This window comes from Brassica napus, chromosome A3 (genome assembly GCF_020379485.1).
Source record: "Brassica napus cultivar Da-Ae chromosome A3, Da-Ae, whole genome shotgun sequence".
NCBI classification, from domain to species: domain Eukaryota; kingdom Viridiplantae; phylum Streptophyta; class Magnoliopsida; order Brassicales; family Brassicaceae; genus Brassica; species Brassica napus.
The window spans coordinates 14,214,351-14,237,169 of NC_063436.1; the positions used below are offsets into that span (position 1 = coordinate 14,214,351).

Sequence of the window (22,819 nt, forward strand, 5' to 3'; positions counted from 1 at the left end):
AGTCTTTGTAGAGTATATTGTGTTTTTAATTGATGGCAAAAAAAAAGTTCCTATTGAGCCAAACTATAAATTTATTAACTTGAACATACAAAATGAGATACAATATGTGTATGTTAATCAAAGAGCTGGGTAAACACAAAAGAATTTTAAGAGCCTTTATTAGCTAATTGACAGAGTTGCGGGATTGTGATTTTTGTTTGACATAAATCAATGTTAAGCATCTGAATTTAGACTCCCACAACTTGATATGGTTAAGATCCACAAATGATCCAAGTAAGATCTTAGCCAGTAGCTGACAAGACCCCTTCTAAGGAAAGGCAACCACGTTGAAACCCATGCATGATGCCATTGTGTTTGTGTATACTGCATAGCTATTAACAAATTGCTACGCTTCAATGCTTGGCGAGGCATCCGGTATTTTTTAGAATAATATGAAATGATTATTAGAAGAGGGGGGGGGCAGTAATGTTATTAGGTGGCGAGAAGGAGGGGTAATATAGTCAATTTAGTGTTTCTGACTTTCAAGATAGTGATTACGAACGAATCTGTCGTCAATCAAATCCAAGGAGGAGGAGGAGAAAGGTAAATGAGCTTTGTTCTTCTGAGCTTGATTTTTCAGATGAGGAATTGATTAGGCTTTCTTATACAATTTTGGATTTAACCCAATTGATTAGGGTTGTTCTACTGTGTATGTGTGTAGTTTTGAATCAAAATATGGCTGGGAGAGCTTCGATCCCTGCTCGCAACTCTGCCCTCATCGCCATGATCGCCGATGAGGTATAACCAAATTAAATCATCGCTTTGATTCATTAGATCAATGTTAATGCTTGGTTTGGATCTCTGAGATGTGATCTGAACTGTATCAAAGCGTAGAGAGTTAGTTAGTTAGTTAGTTAGTTGGTTTGCGAAAGTTGGAATCTTTCTGTTAAGTGAAATAATTTTGAAGATAGTTTGAGCTTCCTTGGATTTGCCAATCTCTTACTTGTCTCTAAAATGGTTGATGTTTGTGTACACAGGACACCGTTGTTGGGTTCTTGATGGCTGGAGTTGGTAATGTTGACATCAGGAGGAAGACTAATTACCTCATCGTCGACTCAAGTACGCTTTCTTTTTTCTATTACTGTAGAATTGTATTATTAATTGATTTTCCTTTTGTCTTTTAGAGACAACTGTGAGGCAAATTGAGGATGCTTTCAAGGAATTCTCATCCAGAGATGATATTGCTATCATCCTCATCAGCCAATATGTAAGTGCTTTCTTCCAAATCCAGTATACTTGCACTGTTATATTTACAAAACATTAACGGCTGTGCCTGTGTGGTGTTATTTGTGTCGTTATCAGTGAGGTCATGGCTTGCTTCACCTTTTAAATAATGGATCAAAGTTACTGTTATTGTAGGGTAGTTTTTGTTATCTTGTTCCCATTAGCTGTGTGACTGAACATATGATGAGGCCACTTTGCATCAGCCTTTTAAGACATACTATTCACGAGTTTGAAATTGATTGAGCTCATAACTTATTCAAAGTCTGTTTCTTTCTTTAGTGTCAAAAAAACATGATGAGAAAATATGGCATATGCGTGTAGGTTGCCAATATGATCAGGTTCTTGGTGGATAGCTACAACAAGCCAGTTCCTGCAATCCTGGAGATCCCTTCCAAGGACCATCCTTATGATCCTGCTCATGACTCTGTTCTCTCCCGTGTCAAGTACCTCTTCTCTGCTGAATCTGTGTCACAGCGTTAAAACATTTACACATTCTGCAAAGCTCGCCTGAGCTTTTATATCATTTGACATTCTTGTATTTCTCAGTTTTCAATAATGTCTATCTCTTGGTTTTTGTTTGGAAATGGATGTTATATCTTATATCAGTAAGAAGCAATGATAACACCATCTGGTTCTTTTTGCAATTGAATAAAGAGAGTGAGTCATTGTGTATTCAAGAGACTTTAAAGATTTAAGTGAAGACTCCATCTATTCACCCCTTCCCTCAATTCAATGTGAAGCATTTTGAGTCAGATAAGCAGAAGCAACCAAAACACATGTTAGTCAGATGGAATCAAAAATTGTCCGAATGTTTTATTTATCAATTATCCAGGCCTATTTGTTCTTGGCAACCACAAAGTTCCAGCCCATTAACTGTTATTTATTGAAGAAAATGGCAAAAGTGAAATAATCAGAAAAAGCAAGGGCCCTTTCACAAAAATAAAAAGATGAATTTTAGAAAAACAGAGCATAAAGTTTGACACTTTTGTTCTGCTCCTTTCTCGTCTCTGTCTTCTTCGTCCTCATTCATCTTAAAGGCATCACTCACCAAACAGCTTTAGAATTTTCTCTTTCAAAACTCAAACTCGCTACTCATTAAAAAAAATCCATTTTAAAAAAAAAACTCAAAACCAAATGGCTAGTAACAACAACCCGCATGAGAACCTTTCAGACCAAACACCTTCTGATGACTTCTTCGACCAAATCCTCGGTCTTCCCAACTTCTCCGCTTCTTCCTCCGACGGTGGGTTAGGCGGAGGAGGAGGAGGAGGAGGAGCACCGCCGATGATGCTGCAGCTGGGCTCCGGAGAGGAAGGAAGTCACATGGCTGGGTTAGTAGGAGGAAGTGGACCAAGTGTGTTTCACAACCAGATGTTTCCTCTAGGGTTGAGTCTTGACCAAGGGAAAGGACCTGTCTTTCTTAGACCTGAAGGTGGTGGTGTTCATGCAACTGTGAATCGATCTTCTTCTTCTTCTTCTTCTATGAAAGGACCTGTAAGGAATCATTTTTTTGTGTAAAAAGGTTATGCTTTTTCTATGTGTTCTTACATCTTTTGTCTTGTTGAAAAGGTCTTCCATGGGCAGCCGATGCAACAGCCAGCTCCAGCAGCGCCACATCAGCCTACATCAATCCGTCCTAGAGTTCGAGCTAGGCGTGGTCAAGCTACTGATCCTCATAGCATCGCTGAAAGGGTAAAACTTTTACTTCAGATTCTCTTTATGGAAGGGGTAAAGCTGAAAGATTTGAACTTTGTTACAGCTACGTAGGGAAAGAATAGCTGAGCGGATCAGGGCGCTTCAAGAACTTGTACCCACTGTTAACAAGGTCTCTCTATCTTTCACCTTTAAATAAATTGTCTAGGCTTTGTAACATGTCTCATTTCTTGAAGGTTGTTAACACTTATTGGTTCTGTTGTCTTAATTTGCAGACAGATAGAGCTGCTATGATCGATGAGATTGTGGACTATGTAAAGTTTCTCAGGCTCCAAGTTAAGGTAATATAACCAGTTCTTGTTCTTTCCTGTCTGTTCATAGGATTAGAGATATAAAAATCATGTCTTTGAAATAACTTAGTTATGTTAAATTCTCCATATTGATTTTTTTGGTCTTAGTTATGGTCCCACCATCACCTACCCTTCAACCCAAATTTCAATCTTGGTTTTTTTAATGTGGTAAAGAATAATATAGAAGTTCAAAATGCTTTTGTTTTTTTTTTCTTTGGCACTTAGTCTATCTTGTAAACACTTTTTGTTTTGTCATATAGAGAAGGCTAATCATGGTTTATGATTAAAATCCCATATTAAAACATCTGTATAATCATCATGCTCAGATTATAATATAATCTCTTAGATCAAACGCTTCTTAATATCAAAATGCAGTCGGTTGCTTAAAGATAATGGAGACACTTTAGTATGCAATGATGGATTTCTGAAAAGATGTTGACAAAAAAGGGATTTCTGAAAAGATAATACATATTTTTTATTTATTTTGTGTGTTTCTTATGAAAACCTTCCATGCTCATCTGATAGTGGAGAATGCAATGATGTTTTTCTGATAAGAATAATAAATGTTATTTTTAATTTATTTTGTGTGAAATCTTACATGCTCATCTGAAAAAAAAAAGTAAAAAGTTTATTTTCATGGGATAAAGCTTATCTCTTTGAATGATGATTTAAAGTCTCTCTTTGGTCAACTTTTGGTAGGTTTTGAGCATGAGTCGTCTTGGTGGAGCCGGTGCGGTTGCTCCACTTGTTACTGATATGCCTTTGTCATCATCAGTTGAGGTAAAAAAAGAAAACATCAAAACTTTTTAGCAAATGGGTTTTGACTCAAAACTGATCATTGTAATCTCTCTCACTAGGATGAAACTAGTGAGGGTGGAAGGACACCACAACTTGCTTGGGAGAAATGGTCTAACGATGGGACTGAACGTCAAGTGGCTAAGTTGATGGAAGAAAACGTTGGAGCTGCTATGCAGCTTCTTCAATCTAAAGCTCTTTGTATGATGCCAATCTCATTGGCCATGGCTATTTACCATTCTCAGCCTCCAGATACGTCATCTGTGGTTAAACCAGAGACTAATCCTCCTCCACAGTAGGATTTTTCGTGCAAGCAAGGGTTTGTACAGCAACTCAACGGGGTCCAATATGGCTTTAGTTTCTACTACTACATCTCATGACTGCTGGTTGCTTGCTGTTTCGTCTCCCTCCCACACCCACTTGTATGGTATGATTGAAAGGTAAAACAAAAGGCTTTGGAGATGGAATCAATGTAGGATTTGCAGTAGAAGGGAGAGTTTGTCAAAAAGCTCACTTGATTAAATATGATATGTTATCATTTTAGGTGGACTTTGATGAAAGCACCTTTTTGTTTTCATGACTTTAGTGGGAGGTTGAGGAAGGAGCTTGAAGGGGTGTTTTAGTTGTAGTGGTGGTGGGAAGTGTGTGGGACCTGGTTGAGTTTATGTACAAATTAGATGAATAATAAAATATTTGAATTTGTTAACCGTTGTATTATTATTTTATTTGCGTGAATTGGAGTGTAATAAAATAATCAAACAATATCACTAGTTCCCTTTACTAAAACGGTATTTTTGTTGATGAATTTGTCAAATTTATTGCTATAGAATTAGTCCTGTTATAAAATCATAGATATAAAAAATTTCACAATTTGCAACAGAGTGATAAATCAAGAAAATAGAAACACATACAAGTCTTTATTACAACAATTTTAATTTCACCACAAACCTTGGAATCTTGGAAGTGAGATGATAACAAAAGAGAACTCCTTTTTGGTCATTTGTTTTAAAATGGGGTTTAACCTCCAAAACCAAGATGACAGACTACAAAGAGTATGCAAACTCAGTTTGATGCTAGGCTTCAAACATTCATTATGGCCTTTAGCGTTGTTATTGAACCACATAAAAATTGTCGGCTTAAAAGAACTTAAGCTTAGCAAGCGTCAAGATCACGGAATTGTGGTGGCTTTGGCTCCCCAAGCAATGTCTTGTTTCCCCCTTCAGGTCCGCACTTGATCCTCTTTGGGTTTTGAGTTCCATGCTGAAACAAAAATTAAATAATTAGAATTTAGATTTGGGTTTTGTGTTAAACAAAGATTAAAGTATACAAATGCAATGGGTTACTTCAATGTCTTACCGGTGGCTTCTCTCCCTTTCTCAGCTTCTCAACAATCTCTACAACTTTCTCAGGTGTAACATCTTCCTGTTTATTGTAGCAATAAGACACATGTGAATACCATTTTAACTCTTTGTCGTCTTACACAGTATAAACGAAGGAAAATAATGCGGGAAGAAAGAAAAGTTATTGGACATACGAAATAGTTATATGTATATCCTTCTGATCCATTGGAGTAATCTGCCACAGTGATCATGGGCGCGTTGACACAGCATCCCTGTCAATAAAACCAATTGTACATGAGATCAAGAAGTATTAATCTCGGCTATGGTTATGAATTTACGGTTTCAGGAAAGTAAAGATGTGATAAGTAATCCTTACCATGCATTCCATCTCTCCAACAGAGAACAAACCATCCTTTGTGACTTCTGCAACATACATGATAAAAGCCAGAGATCGTTATGACTCAGGAACTAAATGATTTTGTTCATGAAAGGTAGGTTATTAGAGCTTTACCACCGCGCTTCACTCCCAAATGGTCTAGCAAAGCTGATTCGATATCTCGTGAACCACGGATCATGCAAGGTGTTGTGCCACAAACTAGGAGGTGGTACTTTCCGACCTGTAGGAGCACAATTAAAGTGAAAAAATGAGGGTGAGGTGTGTTTGAGGATTAAAGTAGAGACTTTACCAGATGGGTAGTAAGTACTTCTTACCTTTGCCCTGTTGAACATGGAATAAAATGTTGCAACCTCATAAACACGAATAGGAGCCACTTCTATAACTTTAGCAACCTGCAAAATTTTATTGTGTTGTCATTCATGATGGTAAAATCATATCAACAGATATTGTATTCCAAAAAAAAAACTACAGAAAATAAAGCTAACAGCTACAATCAAACAAAAACGGAAAATGGAAAAGAGAGAGATAATTATAGATGGTAAGAGTACAGCTGAAAAAATAAAAAAAACAAGAACGTACGGCATTCATAGCTGAAACAGGGAGCCAGCCTCCATGCTGTTGTTGGGCGAGATCCAGAAGGGGAATCACAGCAGACTGCTTGTAGTTTGATGGATAGTAAGAGAGTATCTCCTTAACCTTAACAGAATAAAAGAACTTCAGTAAATCATGTGGAAACAAATTTCATTTGCTATGCAAGATTAGTGCAGCCAGACACGAAAGAAAGAGTAAACGGGAACTAAATGCAGATGAATAGATTAGTATTTTTTTTTAACTCAAAGAAAACAGTTTAATAATAATCTCCCAACAGCATTTCCACATCTATACTTTTTTGCTTAAAACACGAATTTGGATAAAATTCCAATTAGTTCAAAGTAACAAAGTAACCTTAGATTTGTTAGCCTCAGAGAACTCCCATGGAAGATCCGGTTTGTTGTCAGGAGAATCCAGGTGCTATAATCAAAAATCAGATTACTTAATTAATTAAAAAAAAAAAGGATAGAGAGAGAGATCAATCAAAATATCACCAAGACTCACGTAGTTCAAGGCTGTCGAGAAGCTTCGATACGCCTGTGCAGATATAAAACACGAAACCTGAGGATGAGATCGGGAAACCGACTGAGAAAAAAATCTAAGGAAATTTTTAAGAAAACCTGAGTGGGAGGTTGACGGAAAGCTTGGCGGATCTCGAGAAGACGCTTCGCAGCGAGCCTAGCCAGCATTTTCGACGACTTTGACAAAACGAGAGACGAACGAACGCCTGGATTTGATTTGATTGAAGAATAAGAAGAGCCAAAGAGGGACACACGAGGGAGCTAGCTAGACTCGGCTCACTATCATCACCTGCCTCAGGAGGATTGACCACATAAATTTGGGCCTAAGCCCATTTCTAGTTTCACTGTCAAACCTACTACTATTGGATTATTATTTCTTGGGTATTCATTATAGCCTTGTACGCCCATTTGTATTTAAAGATTAGTTTTTTGATTTTTTATAATTCTAGCACCTCCTTGTGAGCTTAAGAAACTTTTGCGTCAATGAACGTGTTCCTACCTTTGTTCAGTTATGTCTAGATAGGTTAAGCATATGAGGAGGATATTTGGACCAAAGTTCAACTTATCCCCAAAAGAGCAGCCAATACCGATTACTCTCTGTTCCTGAGTTTTCTAATGAAGCTTAAGGGCATAATTTCATCTTCCTCTTCTGTGGAGTTGGTAACGACTAACGAGGCGCCACTGGCTTCTGAAATTTCTGCTATCGCTTGTATTTAACTTAGTTACGCAAAGTGCAATAAACTCCAAACAACATTTATCAAAAGGGATATGAACGTAGCTAAAAGCAGATATTATCAAATTCATTAAGCCATCTCCAAATTCATATCCAAGAAACCAAAACCCCCCCCACAAGGTAGTTTGCATCCCAAGAAAAAAAAAAAAGCACAAGACCGAATGTCAAGGAAATAACCAAAAAAAAAAAATTAAAAACAAAGTTTTTACTTAGGGTAGAAGTATCCAAATGAGATTCTCATATACAAGCAGGAGAGCAGCTGAGATGCTTCGATTCATTACCCCTTTCTTTCATGAGTCAAACCACCTCCATAGTTGTTTCTTTCCTTCTAAGCCAAGTACCTAAACATGTTAGCGTTCTCCTTGTCCCTCTCCAAATAATCCCTCGTTATCAAATCCTCCATACGCTTCTTGATGGCTTTGATATCAGGCTGCAAAACACACATATCCAATCAAGTTCCACGAAAACATCATCACTTAACTATCTCCACATGTTTCCTTATATATATATAGAACATACGTACCTTGAACATTCGGCTAAGCTGCTCAACGCACTCGGATACAAGCTGTTGATGTCCCAACACTTTCCTGCTCTTCATGATCCTCACGATCGCAGCATCAATCGCATAGCGTCTGTCTTTGTCCACGTCTTCCACTACTTTCTTCCTTTCATCGACAGGTGGGAGAGGGATCTGTGATGCAAAACCACATAAAAGTTTATAATCTAAGATAATAACCAGTAGTAGTAACACATGAAGTTTTGTGTGTTAATGTTTTACAGACCTTTATTCTGCGCATTCTGTCGGTGAATTTGGCATTGAATTCAAATGAATCAGTCTGGGAAACAGTCTTTGTGCTTGGCTCCTTGACAAGGATCTTGTATCTAGCACATGACAAGGAATGAAGCAACCTCACTAGATCTTCATGGCTTAGGTTCAGTTGAGTCAAGATGTCGTTGTAGCTCAATTTGTCTGTTGTGTTAAAGAGTAGAAGCACAGCAGCCTGAAAGCAAGTAACAATTTGAAAATTAGTATCAGAATTCAGAGGCCGTTTAAAGGATCCAATATACCAACAGTTTCTGAGAATACAAATGATACCTGGTAAGTCGACACAACTAACTCAATGGGCTTGTGATCAAACTTGCCGTTGAGGTGACAGGTTCCTAGTGAATAGATCCATGTAAGTTTCCTGTGTTTCGTTTTAGTTTCATAAAACCCTTTGAAAACTTCAACACACTTGACCTGAAACAAAGAAATCGATGGGATTAGCTTCGCCTGGAGCAAACGTTTTTCCTTTTAGACATACACTCAACAGATACTTACCATTTCACTGGGAAGATTTATGTCGAATGATTTGTAGCTTGGCCAGAAACCAGTTGTAAGAACAGTAACGGTCAAATCAATCCCTGGGTTTGCAGCGGGGTTATTGCCTAGATATTCCTCGAAACTGGTTTGGTTTTCTCTGGCCAGTGTAAGATCTGTCACCTGTAACCAAACAAATCAAATTTATAGAAAGCATAAATCATCAGAAAAATCACCGTTCTGAGACAATAAACATAGGGACACGCAAACTAACCATGCCCTCCATCTTAGAAGTAAACTGCCCACCACATTGCTGCTTGAGCTTTGTAAGAATACTTCTCTCATGATCATCATTAGCACTGCGATCAAATAAGAGCCTGCGTGCCAGCTTCTTCCTGAAAAACAGCCAAAAACAAAACCGCATACAATTTATCCCAATTTTGGTAATTCCATACTATATTATTGGAAGGGACCTTAACAAAGAGCTAGAATCAACAAACCATATAAGCAAAAAAAATATTAGAATCCAAGGTATATAAAGAAATATAAGAATGAGAGATGAACCTGTAGAACTCGGCAAAAAGATCCTTGTCGCTTATATAGGCAAGCAATTTGACCACCTGTAACAACATAATAAGATTAAACACCGGTTTAAGGAGAAACTGAAAATGAATATAGCAAGCAACTTCACAAAATACAAACCTTCTCAAGCGTGTCTTCAATAGCTTCATCACTCAGCTTCTCACTACCCCCCTTCTTGAGGATGTTGTCGCAGAATGTTGCAAGCAATTCTGCACTTGAACTTCCAGCGACTGTTTTGTTACAGAATATCTCAAATGCCTCTTTCAGAGCCTACAATAGAAGAAACTTAAGTTAATACAAACAAATACACGCATGCAAGAAGATATATGCATGACTAGTATGCAGGAAGCACATTAAACCTTGTGGAAGAGGGTGTGGTTCTGGAAGCACTCAACGACATAGACCATGTATTTATCATGTAGCTCAATCACTTTTCTGATGAGAACCTGAAAGCATAGAAAGAAAACGTGAATTACTAAGTTCGAGAACATCTTCACTAGTAGAAACAGTTGACACTGTTTTTACCTGTTCCTGCACGCTAGCAGTATTTGCAGCCTGTGGAGTAAAAACAAATCTTAGCGATCACAGGCAAAGCGCGGAAAAGATTTCAGAGTAAAAAACAAAAAAATATGAACCTGATTAGTGGCCGTGTCTTCCGCCTGTTGGACGAGTGCGTTACCCTCGGCTGTGACATGCTATATACAAATTACACGATGGAGTTAATGCAGAACAGTATTTAACAGAGTAAAAGTACACAAGGAAGAAATGACTTCGCCAATCTAAACCATAATAATAAAGATAGGTAAGCAACCTGCTTGAATATGTTTGCAACAGGTTCTAAACCTTTAGCAATTTTATGATAAAGCCTGTACATCCGGGAGAGATCATCAACCTGAAAGCACACAGATACTCCATCAAAGACAGAAATAGAAAGACAAAATAATTAACAATGAAACAAAGAATAAGTTGCTCCACCTTGTCATCTCTCAGCAATGCACGGCACCCTGAGTGCTCTTTTTCTAGAAGCTGATTTGCATATACAACCAACAGCTCATGTTGTACTTTCTGCATCCAACAGATTAATATAGAAGTCAAATAGAAATCAATCAAAATTAATATATACTTTTCTTCCGAAGCAGAACCTAAAAAGCATGTCTCTGTGAATAAAATTGCAAAATCACGGCTCCTGTAAGTATACGCATAATTAAAGTCATAGTGTCGTGCATGAGGAATCATCATAACTAACCTCAACCAGCTTTGGCTCGCTGCTTGAATGAAGGTAGTGAGCCACTCTCTCCCTCTCCTTCTTCAGACATTCTTCAGACTGCAACATGAGATTTAACAAGGATACATCAGACTAGTTAACAAATGCATTTTACTAATTTGGAATGACAACGCAATCTAGAAAATAATATAAGGATTCATACCTTCAGCATGTAATCAGGGCAAGAATCTTCCTGGATCCAGCTTGATGCTTTGCGAGAATAGTAAGAAGCTGAATCCAAAAGCATGAAGCTTTCAAAATCCACTTCGTATCGTTCCATCTGTCCCATTCCAATCTCTACATAGATGTCCAATACGTTTTTCAGAAGAGCCCTGTCAATCTGCTCGCCCTCCCGTTCTTTATCAACCTGACATAGAAACAGCTCAGGTTAGACCTTGAATAAGGTAAAAGCAAGAGTTGGAACTAAATGTACATTATACACGCCACACTTACAAGTGCTATTACAGCATCTTTGACCTTGGAATGCAACTCGTTATAAACCTGAAATAACAAAATCAATCAAGAGTTAAAATATCATTGACGCCATGTAAAGCCATACATAACAAGAACGAGCGCCAAACCCGGTCACGGAAGCAAGTCAGGCCAACTTCATTCAGCGGTGGAAGTGATCTCCGAGCAATGAAGTAACGGTCAAGATAGTAGAAGAATCGGGATAGCCATCGAACCATGACTTTATGGTTAGACCATCTCTTGACCAGCTCCCGCAGCATGTACTCATCATGCTTCTCCTTCAAAGCAGGCAAAACCTAATCACAATAAAAAAAGAAAGAACGGTTTGATCAACTTATTGGCATATGAAACCAAGCACAAACCTCAAAAACTACAAAATTGATGAATCAGACTCACCGTTGAGTTAATATACTCCTCAAACGCTTCACGATACTTGTCATAAAGCTGCTGCGAGTAATCATGAGGAGGCTTCTGGGTGCACATGTTGTAGATAGTCCTGAGAACCACACAAAACCCTCAACTTTCATCACCAGTTACAAACAAAGCAAAAACCTCTAAGACAACTCAAAAGACTATAACAGAACGTACGTATAGAGCATCATGTACTGCTCAGAGTCGAATTGCGGCTCAGGCAATCCCTCAAGAATCCGTTTCAGCTTAGTGATACCAGTCTGCATATAGTCCCATCCCTGCTCCAAATCAATCGTCTTGCGCTCCATTCTGAAAGATTGATTCCCAAAGCTCTCCTGGACCTAAGAACAATGAACAAAATCGAAACTTTAGGGCAACAGTTTCCACATTATAGAATCCCAATCAAACTATCGGATGATGATAAAACGAACAATCGAGAACGCTACACAAAAGCAATCGACGTAACCCTAACAATCAGATCCCTAAAAAACTCGAAAACTAGGGAGCTAGACGAGATCTTAGACCCTAATTAGAGAAAGACGTTTCGCTTAACCTTGAGGATTCCCGATTCGAAAGGATCGGGAGAGGTTTTGCGATCGAGAGAGAAAGATCAAAACCCTGAGAGAGTACGATAAGAGAGGAAGAGGTGGAGACCTTTGAGCAGGACGGTGAACGAGGAAAGGAAAGGATATTTATAACCCCCTCTCTTTTTTAATCGCCTATAACTCCTCCTCTATTATTCAGGCCGTAGATTTTTATCATTTATTTATAATCTTCGTTTAATATCTATAAATGTTTATTTTCTATTTAACCTTTTCTAATTTATTAGCCTGTTCATTTTCCTAGTTACTGATCTATAATCATGTTCTAAAAATCGGCCGCCTAGCCGCTACACGTCACTTTTCTGTTCTGATTTATGTCAAATCGATTTTAAAAATTGGATATTCGATTTTCTTCGCCTAGACCACCTAAATGACCACTTAGCCGTCTAGGTAGCCGCCTAATCTATTTTTTTAATAATATATTTATTTATTTATTTGATCTAAAACTTTATAAATATCATTTATATTCATAATTTTGATGAAAATTATACTATATTAAATTTATATATTTTATTTGTGTGTTTTATACAATCTTAAACATGAAAATGTATTAATGTTAGACACTACTGAAGATTACATGTTTTATAACATAGTAAACAATCTAAAAATTCTATCCCGTATATTTTTCAATTAATCTCCGATTAACTGACATTGACAGTATACATATGAAAATAATATTTAGTTTTTTATAAGTGGTTAAAGTGTTTTAGTCCATGTTCTCAAATGCGGGCGTCTAACACTCAGGCGCTCGGCGGCACAATTTTTTCTCAAACAATTATGATGAAATACATATGTTACATAGTTTGTGGAAAATGCATCAATGGAAAGAGTTCATTTTCAATTTTTTCTTGTAGAACTATATACTTGTAAGCAGATGCAGCTACTGATTTTTCACAAAGCGTGATGGAACTAACATCCAAGGTGATCAGCTGGTTTAAATTTCAAAAAGAGAAAGGGATTTGATCAACAAAAGTGTCATTAGAAAGACCGGAAAAAGTGAGCTGAAAAAGGTTTCCTACAATAGGCATACTCGGACCACAGAAAAAAATATTAATAGAAAAGTCGAGTTTGTCAAGATAATAAAGGTTTTCAATCCAAGAAAGAATATGATCCAAAATTTTATTAAATGAAATGTCAAAAGAAACGAGATGAGAAAGATTTACAATTAAAGATGGAATCCGACTCAAAAACCAAAAAAAAAAATATTATCGAAGAAAAAATGCGACAGGTGAAAAACTATCGTGCGAAAGGTCGAGCGACGTGAGTCCAGAAAGATTTCCAATTACAACAAGTCGTTATTAGCCCAAGAGTCCGTCTGGGTTTAGTATTGAAGATTGAAGATATAACTGTAAAGGAAGAGTTGAGAACCTTGGACTCGTTTCTGAAATTGACAAGTGTGACCATTTGCTCTGGGGCCGCAAACACGGCCTCGTAATTATAAACGAACAAGAAAAAAAAGACAAGAGTGATAGAAATGGTATTCATTCCTTTCTGATAGAAGAAAAGAAGAAGTGTTGATGGTATTATTAGTATACAAACACGCTTCCATGCCTACCTATATACACAATAATCTACAAAGAAAAATTCCAATCAGTTTGACTCAGTACTTTTCACACATTTTTGGTCCCCGGCGGCTACATTGATTACAAGATCTTTCCAATCCAAACAAGAAAAAGTTACGAGTGTCTTATTTTGCTCTAAATAACAGCATTTACAAGCTTTTTACAGTTTTTTTCAAAGAGTCTGTTTTGCATTGTTTCGTGATCATCACATGCACAGTCTTTAGTTTTGTTTTTTGGTATATGTTAAAACTTTAGTTTTTTTGCCAGCAAAGTTTTAATTTGGGTGGTAAATGTTTTTTCTTCTAATTATTAAAGAAGTTCAGAATTGAGATTCTTAAAAAGATTGGTTAGTAAGACTGATTCCAGCACCACTTAGAAGTTCTAAACGTCTCATGACAAATAGTCAAATATACAGTTAACTGAAAGAAACCAAAGAAATGCAAGCTATGGCTAGCTCTCTCAAAAGATTATTTTAGCTATTGGATCTAACCTGATGAGCAGGTTGCCTCGATACAAGCCCTTAGTGTTCTATTAATTCTGATTTGGTTTCTAAAGTTTGTGTTTCCGTTCCATTTTTGTAGAGCCATTTTCAAGGCAAAACCTTAGTGATGCAGTTGCTAGATTTGAGTATCCAGTAGTGATGGTAATCATCAAAGGAACAGTCAAGGGACAATCCCTTGACGTGCTCCATCAGCATATAACTCGCTCACGTTGCCTCTCAGAAAGAGACTAACAACAAACTATGAAAGCAGGACTAGTTAGTTCATCAGAGTCAACAACAATCAATCTTGACAAATTGTTACGCGGTTAGCCGTTAGGGAATCAGTAGGACTAATGGTCACAGCTACATCAGCTTCATGGAGGTCCCAGCAGAGTCAGAATGGTTACTTCACATCTTATGCTAAGGGGATTGCGTCCAAGATGATGCACAACCAAGTAGAAACCACCCTAACAACCATCTAGAAAACTTGCTTCTTATCATCATCCTTGTTGTAACCAAAGCAGAAGTTGGCGTTAAATCATATACAATGAGACTCGAGTTCTTTTAATACCAAATAATTGGATTTCACGCTACGGCTAGCGTCTTGCTCCTTTGAGACACACGTTTACATGTTTAAGAGATGACAATAGCCGGAACATTAGTGATTTAGATAGATTGTAAGAACTGGTCTCATTTTATTGTCCACCCAATTTCTGAATGCAATTCATTGGTGAGGTCCTACAGAAATTCTCAAAAGTTGAATATTCTTATTTTATTGGATATTTATAAATAAATAATTTTTAATTAAAAACAAAAAATATAGCCAATAGAACACATGTAGTCAAAGAGGAGTTCTGGGGTGAAAACTCATTTTTGGACATGATCTAATAAGAGGAATTTCAGATCCATAAATATCTAATTTTGATAATGCTAATTAGCTGAAAATTGTCTGTTAACAATTGTGGGGTATATGCAGACAGAACCAGTTAGTTTTTAGCTGTCCAAAAGATAATAACTTTATTTCGTCCGTGCACATACGTTGCAAGTTATGAGTCAAGGTAGAAGAAGCTTTAATTTGGACTGTTAAATTTTTGTTATAATAATTTCCTATTCAGTTAATAAAAATTCGAGTAAGTCTAATAATACAACCGTGTCCAAACAATCTATGTCCCAACTAACAAAAGGATTGTGTAAGGAGATAAGATAAAAGAAGCCATTAAGATCAGATAATTGTAGTCTGAGTTTTGGTCGACATAATATTTCCGAACAATCGTTATCATCATGTCATTGGCTCTTTCTCATCCGAACTCCAAAGAGAAATCAAATAATCATCAGGAAAAATCAATTAAAAAGTTGAAAGTGAAGGCTCAGAAGGATCCATTGGTAAAATTTCTAATCAGAGTTTTACTCATAAAATAGGTAGATTTTCATCATCACTGCCTTCACTAGTAACCAGAAATCGAAAAGATGAGAATTTTTCCCATAAAAGCCAAAATTGAAAACAGTTTAACGAAACATTGAAACAAGAATGTGGAATGAAAGACGAGATGTAATGGCTGGATCAGCTTTAAATTGTAATCGCTGAGTTGGGAGAAGTCGCGGACGGCAATATATATAAGACGATGGAGGTAGCTAGGGTTTACGTTTTGAAAAGAATTGGGTCGGGCCTGTTGAGACTCCAAGTCTTGGATATGGGCCTTGTAAATGTTTCAGTTTTTAAATCTACTAGCATGGAGAAATATAAGTTTTTTTAAAAAAAATCTTATATATTATGTATTATAATTATAAAAAAAATTACATATACAATTTTACAACATATAATTTTATATGGTTTATGCGAATCAAATTCACATCTAACCAATTTTACTTACACCCTTATGAAGATCACATGTAAGTCTTTCATCTGTAAATATGCATAATTATTTAATAAATCGTGTTTTTCAATATTCAAAACCCAAAAAATTAATAAATCTTCGTTAAACCATCAAATTACTGAAACTTTCACCAAGAAATTCAAGACTGTGAATAAAAATGAAAAAAATATGAGATTGTGAGAGCAAGTGATGGGAGGAAAACACAGCCTAGTCTATCGAAAAAAAAGATTGAGACAATTTTACATCTTTGTTGTGTGTGTATTGCAGAACTTGGTTGTTGTTATTTTATCTATGTATTGAGAAAATTGCAAAGCTTGTAACAGTAACCTTAACAATCAGCCGTCTTCGTAGTTAGTAATTGGTTTGATCCAGTGCCTCTTACACTAAATCCTAGTCTACTTTTGTTTTCCATTTATTCTCTTCCAAAACTACATGAAGTAGTAATCAGAACAAACTGATGGAGAAGTTTTACTCTTCTAAGGACAAATGTGCCTTCTCTTTGCGTTGTTTCCTTCATAGTTTACTTGGCTTTTCTCCAACGTTACTTACATGAGTAATCAGAACAAATGGAAAAGTTTAAATTCTTTTGTGAACAAATTTAATTTCTATTTTTGTCATTTTCATCTTGGTTCCCAAACCTAAAAGCATTTCTTTTTGGTTTTGAGAACAATGATATGTAAGTGTATTTTTGAAGCTCCTTCTTGTGTTCTAATGACAGTTGAGTTCAAGCCCGTATGAGAATACAGAAGTGGAAACATTCAACTCCTCTCTTATTACATCAGGTTCGTTCTTCTTCTCCTTTCTAACTTATCCATTCAAAAGAGTTTAGTTATCCATTTAAAACATAGTAAAGATCTTCTTGAAACTTGGTTTTAATTTGCTTACACAGTGAATAAGAACCGACATAGAGTTATCTAAGCTCGCGTTTATGTCATCGGCTAGTGCATTTGAGAAATGGACAAGCTTGACAGGTCTTTTAGGACAGCTTAAGGGAATCTGATTGGCTACCAATTGTTTACTTTTCTGTTGTCGTCTTGTGTATTTTTCTACATATTGTCAACAAAAGAATAGAGATAAAGGAAAGCAAACCTTTGAAAACTTCATCCTCTTAACATATTTGGTTATCATTCTTTATTCATTTTTTCATACTAAGCCAAACCACTTTCTTCAACACTCCAGTAACAATTGTTATATCAAAATGAGATCTTTTAAACCGGAATGGGAAAGCCCATAGACTGAACCGGTAATAACCAAGCGTCAAGAGATGTCATGTTACTACTAGATGAAGCTTGCTTGACTATAAGGGGGCAGTTTGAGTCATTTGGCAGTTACTACAGACTTGTTTGATCTTTTCTCTGATGACATTAAATCCTTTATCTAGAAGAACAAAAAAACTTCCATCATTATAACCAAATGTGAAAACAAATATACAAACGTTAATCAATCCAATTCAACTTTGAAAAATCATCCAAGCAGACTAGTCAATATTGATGGCGACGGTCTTATAGAGGCATTACTTATCTGTTAAATAATACTATAACATTAATGAGAATGCAAAAAATGCTCTGCCTTTTACTTGTATAAATACCAGCACTACTTGTGTCTTATTTCATCACCTTCACCTTCAACATCAAACACATTACATCTCTCAAAGAGTTTCTTTGTAATCAAAATCAATGGCAGGTATCAAAGTTTTCGGACACCCAGCTTCCGCTCCCACCATGAGAGTCCTCCTCACCCTCCACGAGAAAAACCTCGACTTTGAGTTCGTTCATGTCGACCTCATGGGAGGTGAGCACAAGAAAGAGGCTTTCCTAGCCCGCAACGTAAGTATATCTATCTGTGTTGTTGTGAGACAGGATAAACACTCAGAACCGGGCAAAAAATTAAGCTCCTATAATTAATGTTTATTTAATTTTTTTAACTTTTAAAAGTTAATCAGTAATATTTTTGTAAATTTCATGAAAAAAAAACAAAACTATACACATAAAATATTTTGGGTCATTTCAGTCTAATTAATCAAACTTTAATTTTTGTATAAAAATAATGTATATATATAAAAAGTTGAACTACTTAACTACTAGGATTACATGAAGACATGGATTTGAGCCCGGAGCGGCCGTACCGTTTGTCCCCCGAATTAGCTGCCCGTTTTTGATGAATCTGGTCTAAATCTTGAATGTTTTGCGTTTGATTGATATTGCAGCCTTTTGGTCAAGTTCCAGCCTTTGAAGATGGAGACCTCAAGCTCTTTGGTACGAACGTTTTCGCAGATCATCTCAAATATGATTTGACAATATGCATAAAAAGAAGAAGAAACATTCACTAACATGATTTGTTTCTTTTGTGTAGAATCAAGAGCCATTACTCAATACATAGCTCACCGATACGAAGGCCAGGGAACCAACCTTCTCCCAGCTGACTCCAAGAACATAGCCCACTACGCCATCATGGCCATTGGAATGCAAGTAGAAGCTCACCAGTTCGAGCCAGTGGCTGCAAAGCTTGTTTCTGAACAAGTATTTAAGCTCAAGAAAGGCTTGACCACAGACCAAGCCGTTGTTGCCGAAGAGGAGGCTAAGTTAGCCAAGGTCCTTGATGTCTACGAGGCTCGGCTCAAGGAGTTCAAGTACTTGGCTGGTGACACTTTTACTTTGACCGATCTTCACCACATTCCTACGATTAAATACTTGCTTGGAACTCCCACCAAGAAGCTCTTCACCGAGCGCCCACGTGTCAACGAGTGGGTGGCTGAGATCACCAAGAGGCCAGCTTCCCAGAAGATCCTTCAGTGATAAGTTACTAAAAGCTTCTGCTTCAGTCGCAGTAATAATGCTCAGAGTTAATAAGTTACTGCCTCATTTCCAATTTCTCAGTACTCTGTTTTTATTCTCAGTTATAACTAAGTGTGTGTTCTTGAGAGATATTTCTTGAATCATAAACTATCTAATCTTCAAGCTCTTCTATAATAAAAAGATTAGTTACTTATTTAATACAAAGGTTGCAATGTCTTGACTACAGAGTTACTGATTAGTGAGCACAAAGACTTTGTTTGATTAGTCTTTGCAAATTTTTACTTTCTACCTTTGCAAGCTGACCTAAGACTTTGACTCCATAAACAATAGTAAAGAGTAAAGACACATGATGGAAAGAGAAATCTAAAAACAAAGCATAGCTCAGATCACTCAAATTGGATTTGCTTTTTACCTTAACCCCTTTTAAGACGCTAGGTGAAGCAACCCATCTCATCTTTAGTCTCCATTGTGTTGCTTGACTCATCCCTCACTTTGACTTTACAGCTACCCAATGAATCGAGGGCAGAGACTGAGACATATACTTACAGCATCTGGTCATCCCAAAGTTAGAAGCTTTACAATACTCACATATTGACTTTACCAAGAAATATCATTTTTAGTTAGTAGAGTTTGTACGTCATCATCCCGGCCCATGGCGTTCAAGGGACCAAAAAAGAATAATGGGAGATCATAATATCGACATAGATCCAACGGTCAAGAATAATGATAGCATTAAGAAGATATAAAGATATTTGATAGTACAACAATATTTTTTGAAAGCCTAAGTTTCAAAAAAAAAAATTGAAAATAATTACCGATATTGTACTATTTTATATTAATTTATGAAATTAGTTTTACTCATCTCTAAATAAATCATAGTAGGTGATTATCTCTCGCTCATGCACAAAGATATAAATAATTATAAATTATAATAATTTATTAAAATTTAAGATTAAATTATTTTGTAATTTATATGTATAAAATAGTACTATGTTAATTTTTTAGACATGTGATTTTGGATATAATATTAAGTATGTTTAATTATTATTTATGTATATTGGATTTTATTTACTTCTTTAAAATCGACCATAGTAATTTTTTATTTTCATTTAGTTTGATTGTTATCTCATATCTGTAAATATATATGTTGTTTTGAGAATCAAATAAAAAAAATTAACGTATTGATTAATAAGTTACATGAATTAATATAAATATAATCTTGTAAACAGTCAGGCATGTATATGAATTAAAAAAATAAAATAAACTGTGACAATTTATTAATATGTTTAAACAATTCCATAATTTAAATGTATAAAATTAATAAAATATTACTATAAATAATAGCATATTAATATTTGAGTTAGATATTTGATTTTAGGTATAAGAATTTGTATTAGTCAAGTTAATAATTTTGTGGATTATATTGAGTTACATATGTTTTTTTAATGTTAAGAACATTAGTTTAGTTCTTCACCGTAAATGTGTAAGATTTAGAAAAAAAGAATGTGTAAGTTTACTTTCATAATTTTTTGTATTACTGATATTTGTTTTTTAATAAAGAAATTCTTAAAGTAAAACTAAAAATGATCAATATGAAGGTGCATAAATGAAAATAACTAATAAATTTTTAAAAGATCATGAATGGATATCAATATTTTAAAAAATTATGTAAAATAGGTCTATAGTAAAAATAATATTTTTAGTTTCACTTTCTAATATATGACTTATTTCTTAAAGTCAATTTCAAAAGCAACAACATTATTTAATATTTCTAAAATAAATACTTTTTGAGAAATCATGTTATGTAAGTAACTTTCAAAATTTCTTTAGATATTTTCATCAGTGTAGTACCGTAATTGAATAAAAGTTATAAGAAGTTTGAGTTATTTGGCAGTTACTACAGACTTGTTTGATCTTCTCTCTGATGACATTGAATGCTTTATCTAGAAGGAAAAAAACTTTATTCCATAACCAAATTTATAAACAAACTTCATTCAATCCAATTTAACTTTAAAAAACCTCTAGAAAGACAAGTCAATATTGGTTGCGACGGTCTTGTAGATGCATTGTGTATAAGTTGAATAATATGTAACATTAATGAGAATGCACAAAAATTCTCTGTTTTTTACTTGTATAAATACCATCACCACTTGTGTCTTATTTCATCACATTCACCTTCAAACATCAAACATCACATCTCTTAAAACAGTTTCTTTGTATCAATGGCAGGTATCAAAGTTTTCGGACACGCTGCTTCCATTTCCACCAGAAGAGTCCTCCTCACCCTCCACGAGAAAAACCTCGACTTTGAGCTCGTTCATGTCGACCTCAAGGACGGTGAGCACAAGACAGAGTCTTTCCTATCCCACAACGTAAGTATATACTTAATCGTTTCATTTTAAATCCGTTTCATTTTAAATGTAGTTGTAGAATTTAAATTTTATTTCATTATAAATGACATTTTATATTTTCAGTGCAAATATTTGATGGTTTTTTCACTTTTAATTCCTATCTTTCAGCACATTAATTTTTAAAAAATAAATAAAATAGTGTACTAATTAGGGATATAATAGAAAATTTAATGATTTTATTAATTTGTGTGAAAGAACCTTAACAACATATGAAACGAAACGTAGGGAGTACATATATATGTTGTTGTAAGACAAGAGTACAAGACCAGCACTCTGATGAATCTGGTCTAAATCTTGAATGTTTTGCATTTTTATTTATATTGCAGCCTTTTGGTAAAGTTCCGGCCTTTGAAGATGGAGACCTCAAGCTCTTCGGTATGAACGTTTTCATGATCTTCAATCTTAATCTGATTTGAAAATTATATGCGTAGGAAGAAGAAACATACACTAACATCATTTGGTTCTTTTGTGTAGAATCAAGAGCTATTACTCAGTACATAGCTCACCGATACGAAGGCCAAGGAACCAACCTTCTCCAGCCTGACTCCAAGAACCTGGCCCAATATGCAATCATGGCCATGGGAATGCAAGTAGAAGCTCACCAGTTCGACCCACTGGCGTCAAAGCTTGCTTGGGAACATGTATTTAAGCTCATCTATGGCTTGACCACAGACCAAGCCGTTGTCGCCGAAGAAGAGGCTAAGTTAGCCAAGGTCCTTGATGTATACGAGGCTAGGCTCAAGGAGTTCAAGTATTTGGCTGGTGACACTTTTACTTTGACCGATCTTCACCACATTCCTGCGGTTCAATACTTGCTTGAAACTCCCACCAAGAAGCTTTTCACCGAGCGTCCACATGTCAACAAGTGGGTGGCTGAGATCACCAAGAGGCCAGCTTCACAGAAGATCCTTCAGTGAGGAATTTCTAAAAACTAAAAAGAAAACAAAATAGTTCTGCTTCAGTTACAGTAATAATGCTAAGAGTAAATAAGTGGCTGCTTCATTGCCCAATTCCTCAGTACTCTGTTTTTTTCTCTGTTTTTATTCTCAGTCATGTGTGTGTTCTTGAGAGATCTTTGTTCAATCAAAAACTATCTGTCTAATCTTCAAGCTCTTTTATAATAAAAAATACTCCCTACGTTTTATACTAAATGTTGTTGTAGAGATTTTTTTTCGTTACAAAATAAGTGTCATTTTCGACTTTTAATGCAACATTTATTGATTTTATTTAGTAATTTATTTTTCTATTAATTGAAATATGGTTAGGTGTATAGTTAATTGTGTTTTTATATAGAAAATATACAAAATTAGTTGTTTCCTTAATCCGTGTACAAACCCAAAACGACAGTTAAAATGAAACACATGGATAAGGAGTATTAGTTAATTAATACGAAGGTTGCAATGTACCGCAGAGTTATTACTGA

The 22,819-nt window shown here is 35.7% G+C and overlaps 6 protein-coding genes and 2 non-coding genes across 10 annotated transcripts; 4 read left to right on the forward strand and 4 right to left on the reverse strand.

Moving 5' to 3' along the window:
* Nucleotides 1-507: 507 nt before the first annotated feature.
* On the forward strand, nucleotides 508-1,935 carry LOC106438685 (V-type proton ATPase subunit F). Its single transcript, XM_048776104.1, has 5 exons — nucleotides 508-582; nucleotides 699-777; nucleotides 1,017-1,098; nucleotides 1,164-1,246; nucleotides 1,585-1,935. The coding sequence occupies exons 2-5, from the start codon at nucleotides 715-717 to the stop codon at nucleotides 1,741-1,743; spliced, it is 387 nt and encodes a 128-aa protein (XP_048632061.1). The 5' UTR covers nucleotides 508-582; nucleotides 699-714; the 3' UTR covers nucleotides 1,744-1,935.
* Nucleotides 1,936-2,237: 302 nt separating this feature from the next.
* LOC106438684 (transcription factor UNE12-like) lies at nucleotides 2,238-4,767 on the forward strand. Its single transcript, XM_048776103.1, has 6 exons — nucleotides 2,238-2,757; nucleotides 2,833-2,955; nucleotides 3,023-3,088; nucleotides 3,192-3,257; nucleotides 3,966-4,046; nucleotides 4,124-4,767. Exons 1-6 carry the CDS (start codon nucleotides 2,398-2,400, stop codon nucleotides 4,358-4,360), a joined length of 933 nt encoding a protein of 310 aa, XP_048632060.1. The 5' UTR covers nucleotides 2,238-2,397; the 3' UTR covers nucleotides 4,361-4,767.
* A 179-nt stretch (nucleotides 4,768-4,946) lies between these two features.
* On the reverse strand, nucleotides 4,947-7,241 carry LOC106438704 (NADH dehydrogenase [ubiquinone] flavoprotein 2, mitochondrial). Its single transcript, XM_013879957.3, has 10 exons — nucleotides 7,010-7,241; nucleotides 6,894-6,926; nucleotides 6,744-6,809; nucleotides 6,378-6,494; nucleotides 6,113-6,190; nucleotides 5,913-6,018; nucleotides 5,778-5,824; nucleotides 5,596-5,673; nucleotides 5,418-5,483; nucleotides 4,947-5,321 (listed from the first exon to the last, which is right to left on the reverse strand). The coding sequence occupies exons 1-10, from the start codon at nucleotides 7,076-7,078 to the stop codon at nucleotides 5,214-5,216; spliced, it is 768 nt and encodes a 255-aa protein (XP_013735411.2). The 5' UTR covers nucleotides 7,079-7,241; the 3' UTR covers nucleotides 4,947-5,213.
* Nucleotides 7,242-7,679: 438 nt separating this feature from the next.
* Nucleotides 7,680-13,692, reverse strand: LOC106438702 (cullin-1-like). 3 transcript variants are annotated; one of them, XM_013879928.3, is made up of 20 exons: nucleotides 13,642-13,692; nucleotides 11,849-12,012; nucleotides 11,657-11,756; nucleotides 11,371-11,556; nucleotides 11,243-11,290; nucleotides 10,953-11,156; nucleotides 10,772-10,849; nucleotides 10,501-10,590; nucleotides 10,337-10,417; nucleotides 10,161-10,220; nucleotides 10,051-10,080; nucleotides 9,885-9,971; nucleotides 9,646-9,795; nucleotides 9,508-9,563; nucleotides 9,218-9,338; nucleotides 8,965-9,126; nucleotides 8,740-8,883; nucleotides 8,426-8,644; nucleotides 8,167-8,334; nucleotides 7,680-8,073 (listed from the first exon to the last, which is right to left on the reverse strand). In XM_013879928.3, exons 1-20 carry the CDS (start codon nucleotides 13,675-13,677, stop codon nucleotides 7,972-7,974), a joined length of 2,286 nt encoding a protein of 761 aa, XP_013735382.3. In that variant the 5' UTR covers nucleotides 13,678-13,692; the 3' UTR covers nucleotides 7,680-7,971. The 3 variants fall into 3 exon arrangements, with proteins under 3 accessions (XP_013735382.3, XP_013735409.2, XP_013735410.2); XM_013879955.3 differs by lacking the exon at nucleotides 13,642-13,692 and adding an exon at nucleotides 12,225-12,425; XM_013879956.3 differs by lacking the exon at nucleotides 13,642-13,692 and adding an exon at nucleotides 12,326-12,344.
* Nucleotides 13,693-15,530: 1,838 nt separating this feature from the next.
* On the reverse strand, nucleotides 15,531-15,606 carry LOC125607808. Its single transcript, XR_007338873.1, has one exon. It is a non-coding gene; the product is annotated as a small nucleolar RNA Z155 (small nucleolar RNA).
* A 70-nt stretch (nucleotides 15,607-15,676) lies between these two features.
* Nucleotides 15,677-15,762, reverse strand: LOC125607799. The gene has a single exon (XR_007338865.1). It is a non-coding gene; the product is annotated as a small nucleolar RNA R41 (small nucleolar RNA).
* A 2,001-nt stretch (nucleotides 15,763-17,763) lies between these two features.
* Nucleotides 17,764-19,183, forward strand: LOC106438681 (glutathione S-transferase F3-like). Its single transcript, XM_013879927.3, has 3 exons — nucleotides 17,764-18,016; nucleotides 18,397-18,445; nucleotides 18,543-19,183. The coding sequence occupies exons 1-3, from the start codon at nucleotides 17,867-17,869 to the stop codon at nucleotides 18,983-18,985; spliced, it is 642 nt and encodes a 213-aa protein (XP_013735381.2). The 5' UTR covers nucleotides 17,764-17,866; the 3' UTR covers nucleotides 18,986-19,183.
* A 1,919-nt stretch (nucleotides 19,184-21,102) lies between these two features.
* On the forward strand, nucleotides 21,103-22,547 carry LOC106438680 (glutathione S-transferase F2). Its single transcript, XM_013879926.3, has 3 exons — nucleotides 21,103-21,357; nucleotides 21,723-21,771; nucleotides 21,871-22,547. Exons 1-3 carry the CDS (start codon nucleotides 21,208-21,210, stop codon nucleotides 22,311-22,313), a joined length of 642 nt encoding a protein of 213 aa, XP_013735380.1. The 5' UTR covers nucleotides 21,103-21,207; the 3' UTR covers nucleotides 22,314-22,547.
* The last annotated feature ends 272 nt before the right edge of the window (nucleotides 22,548-22,819 follow it).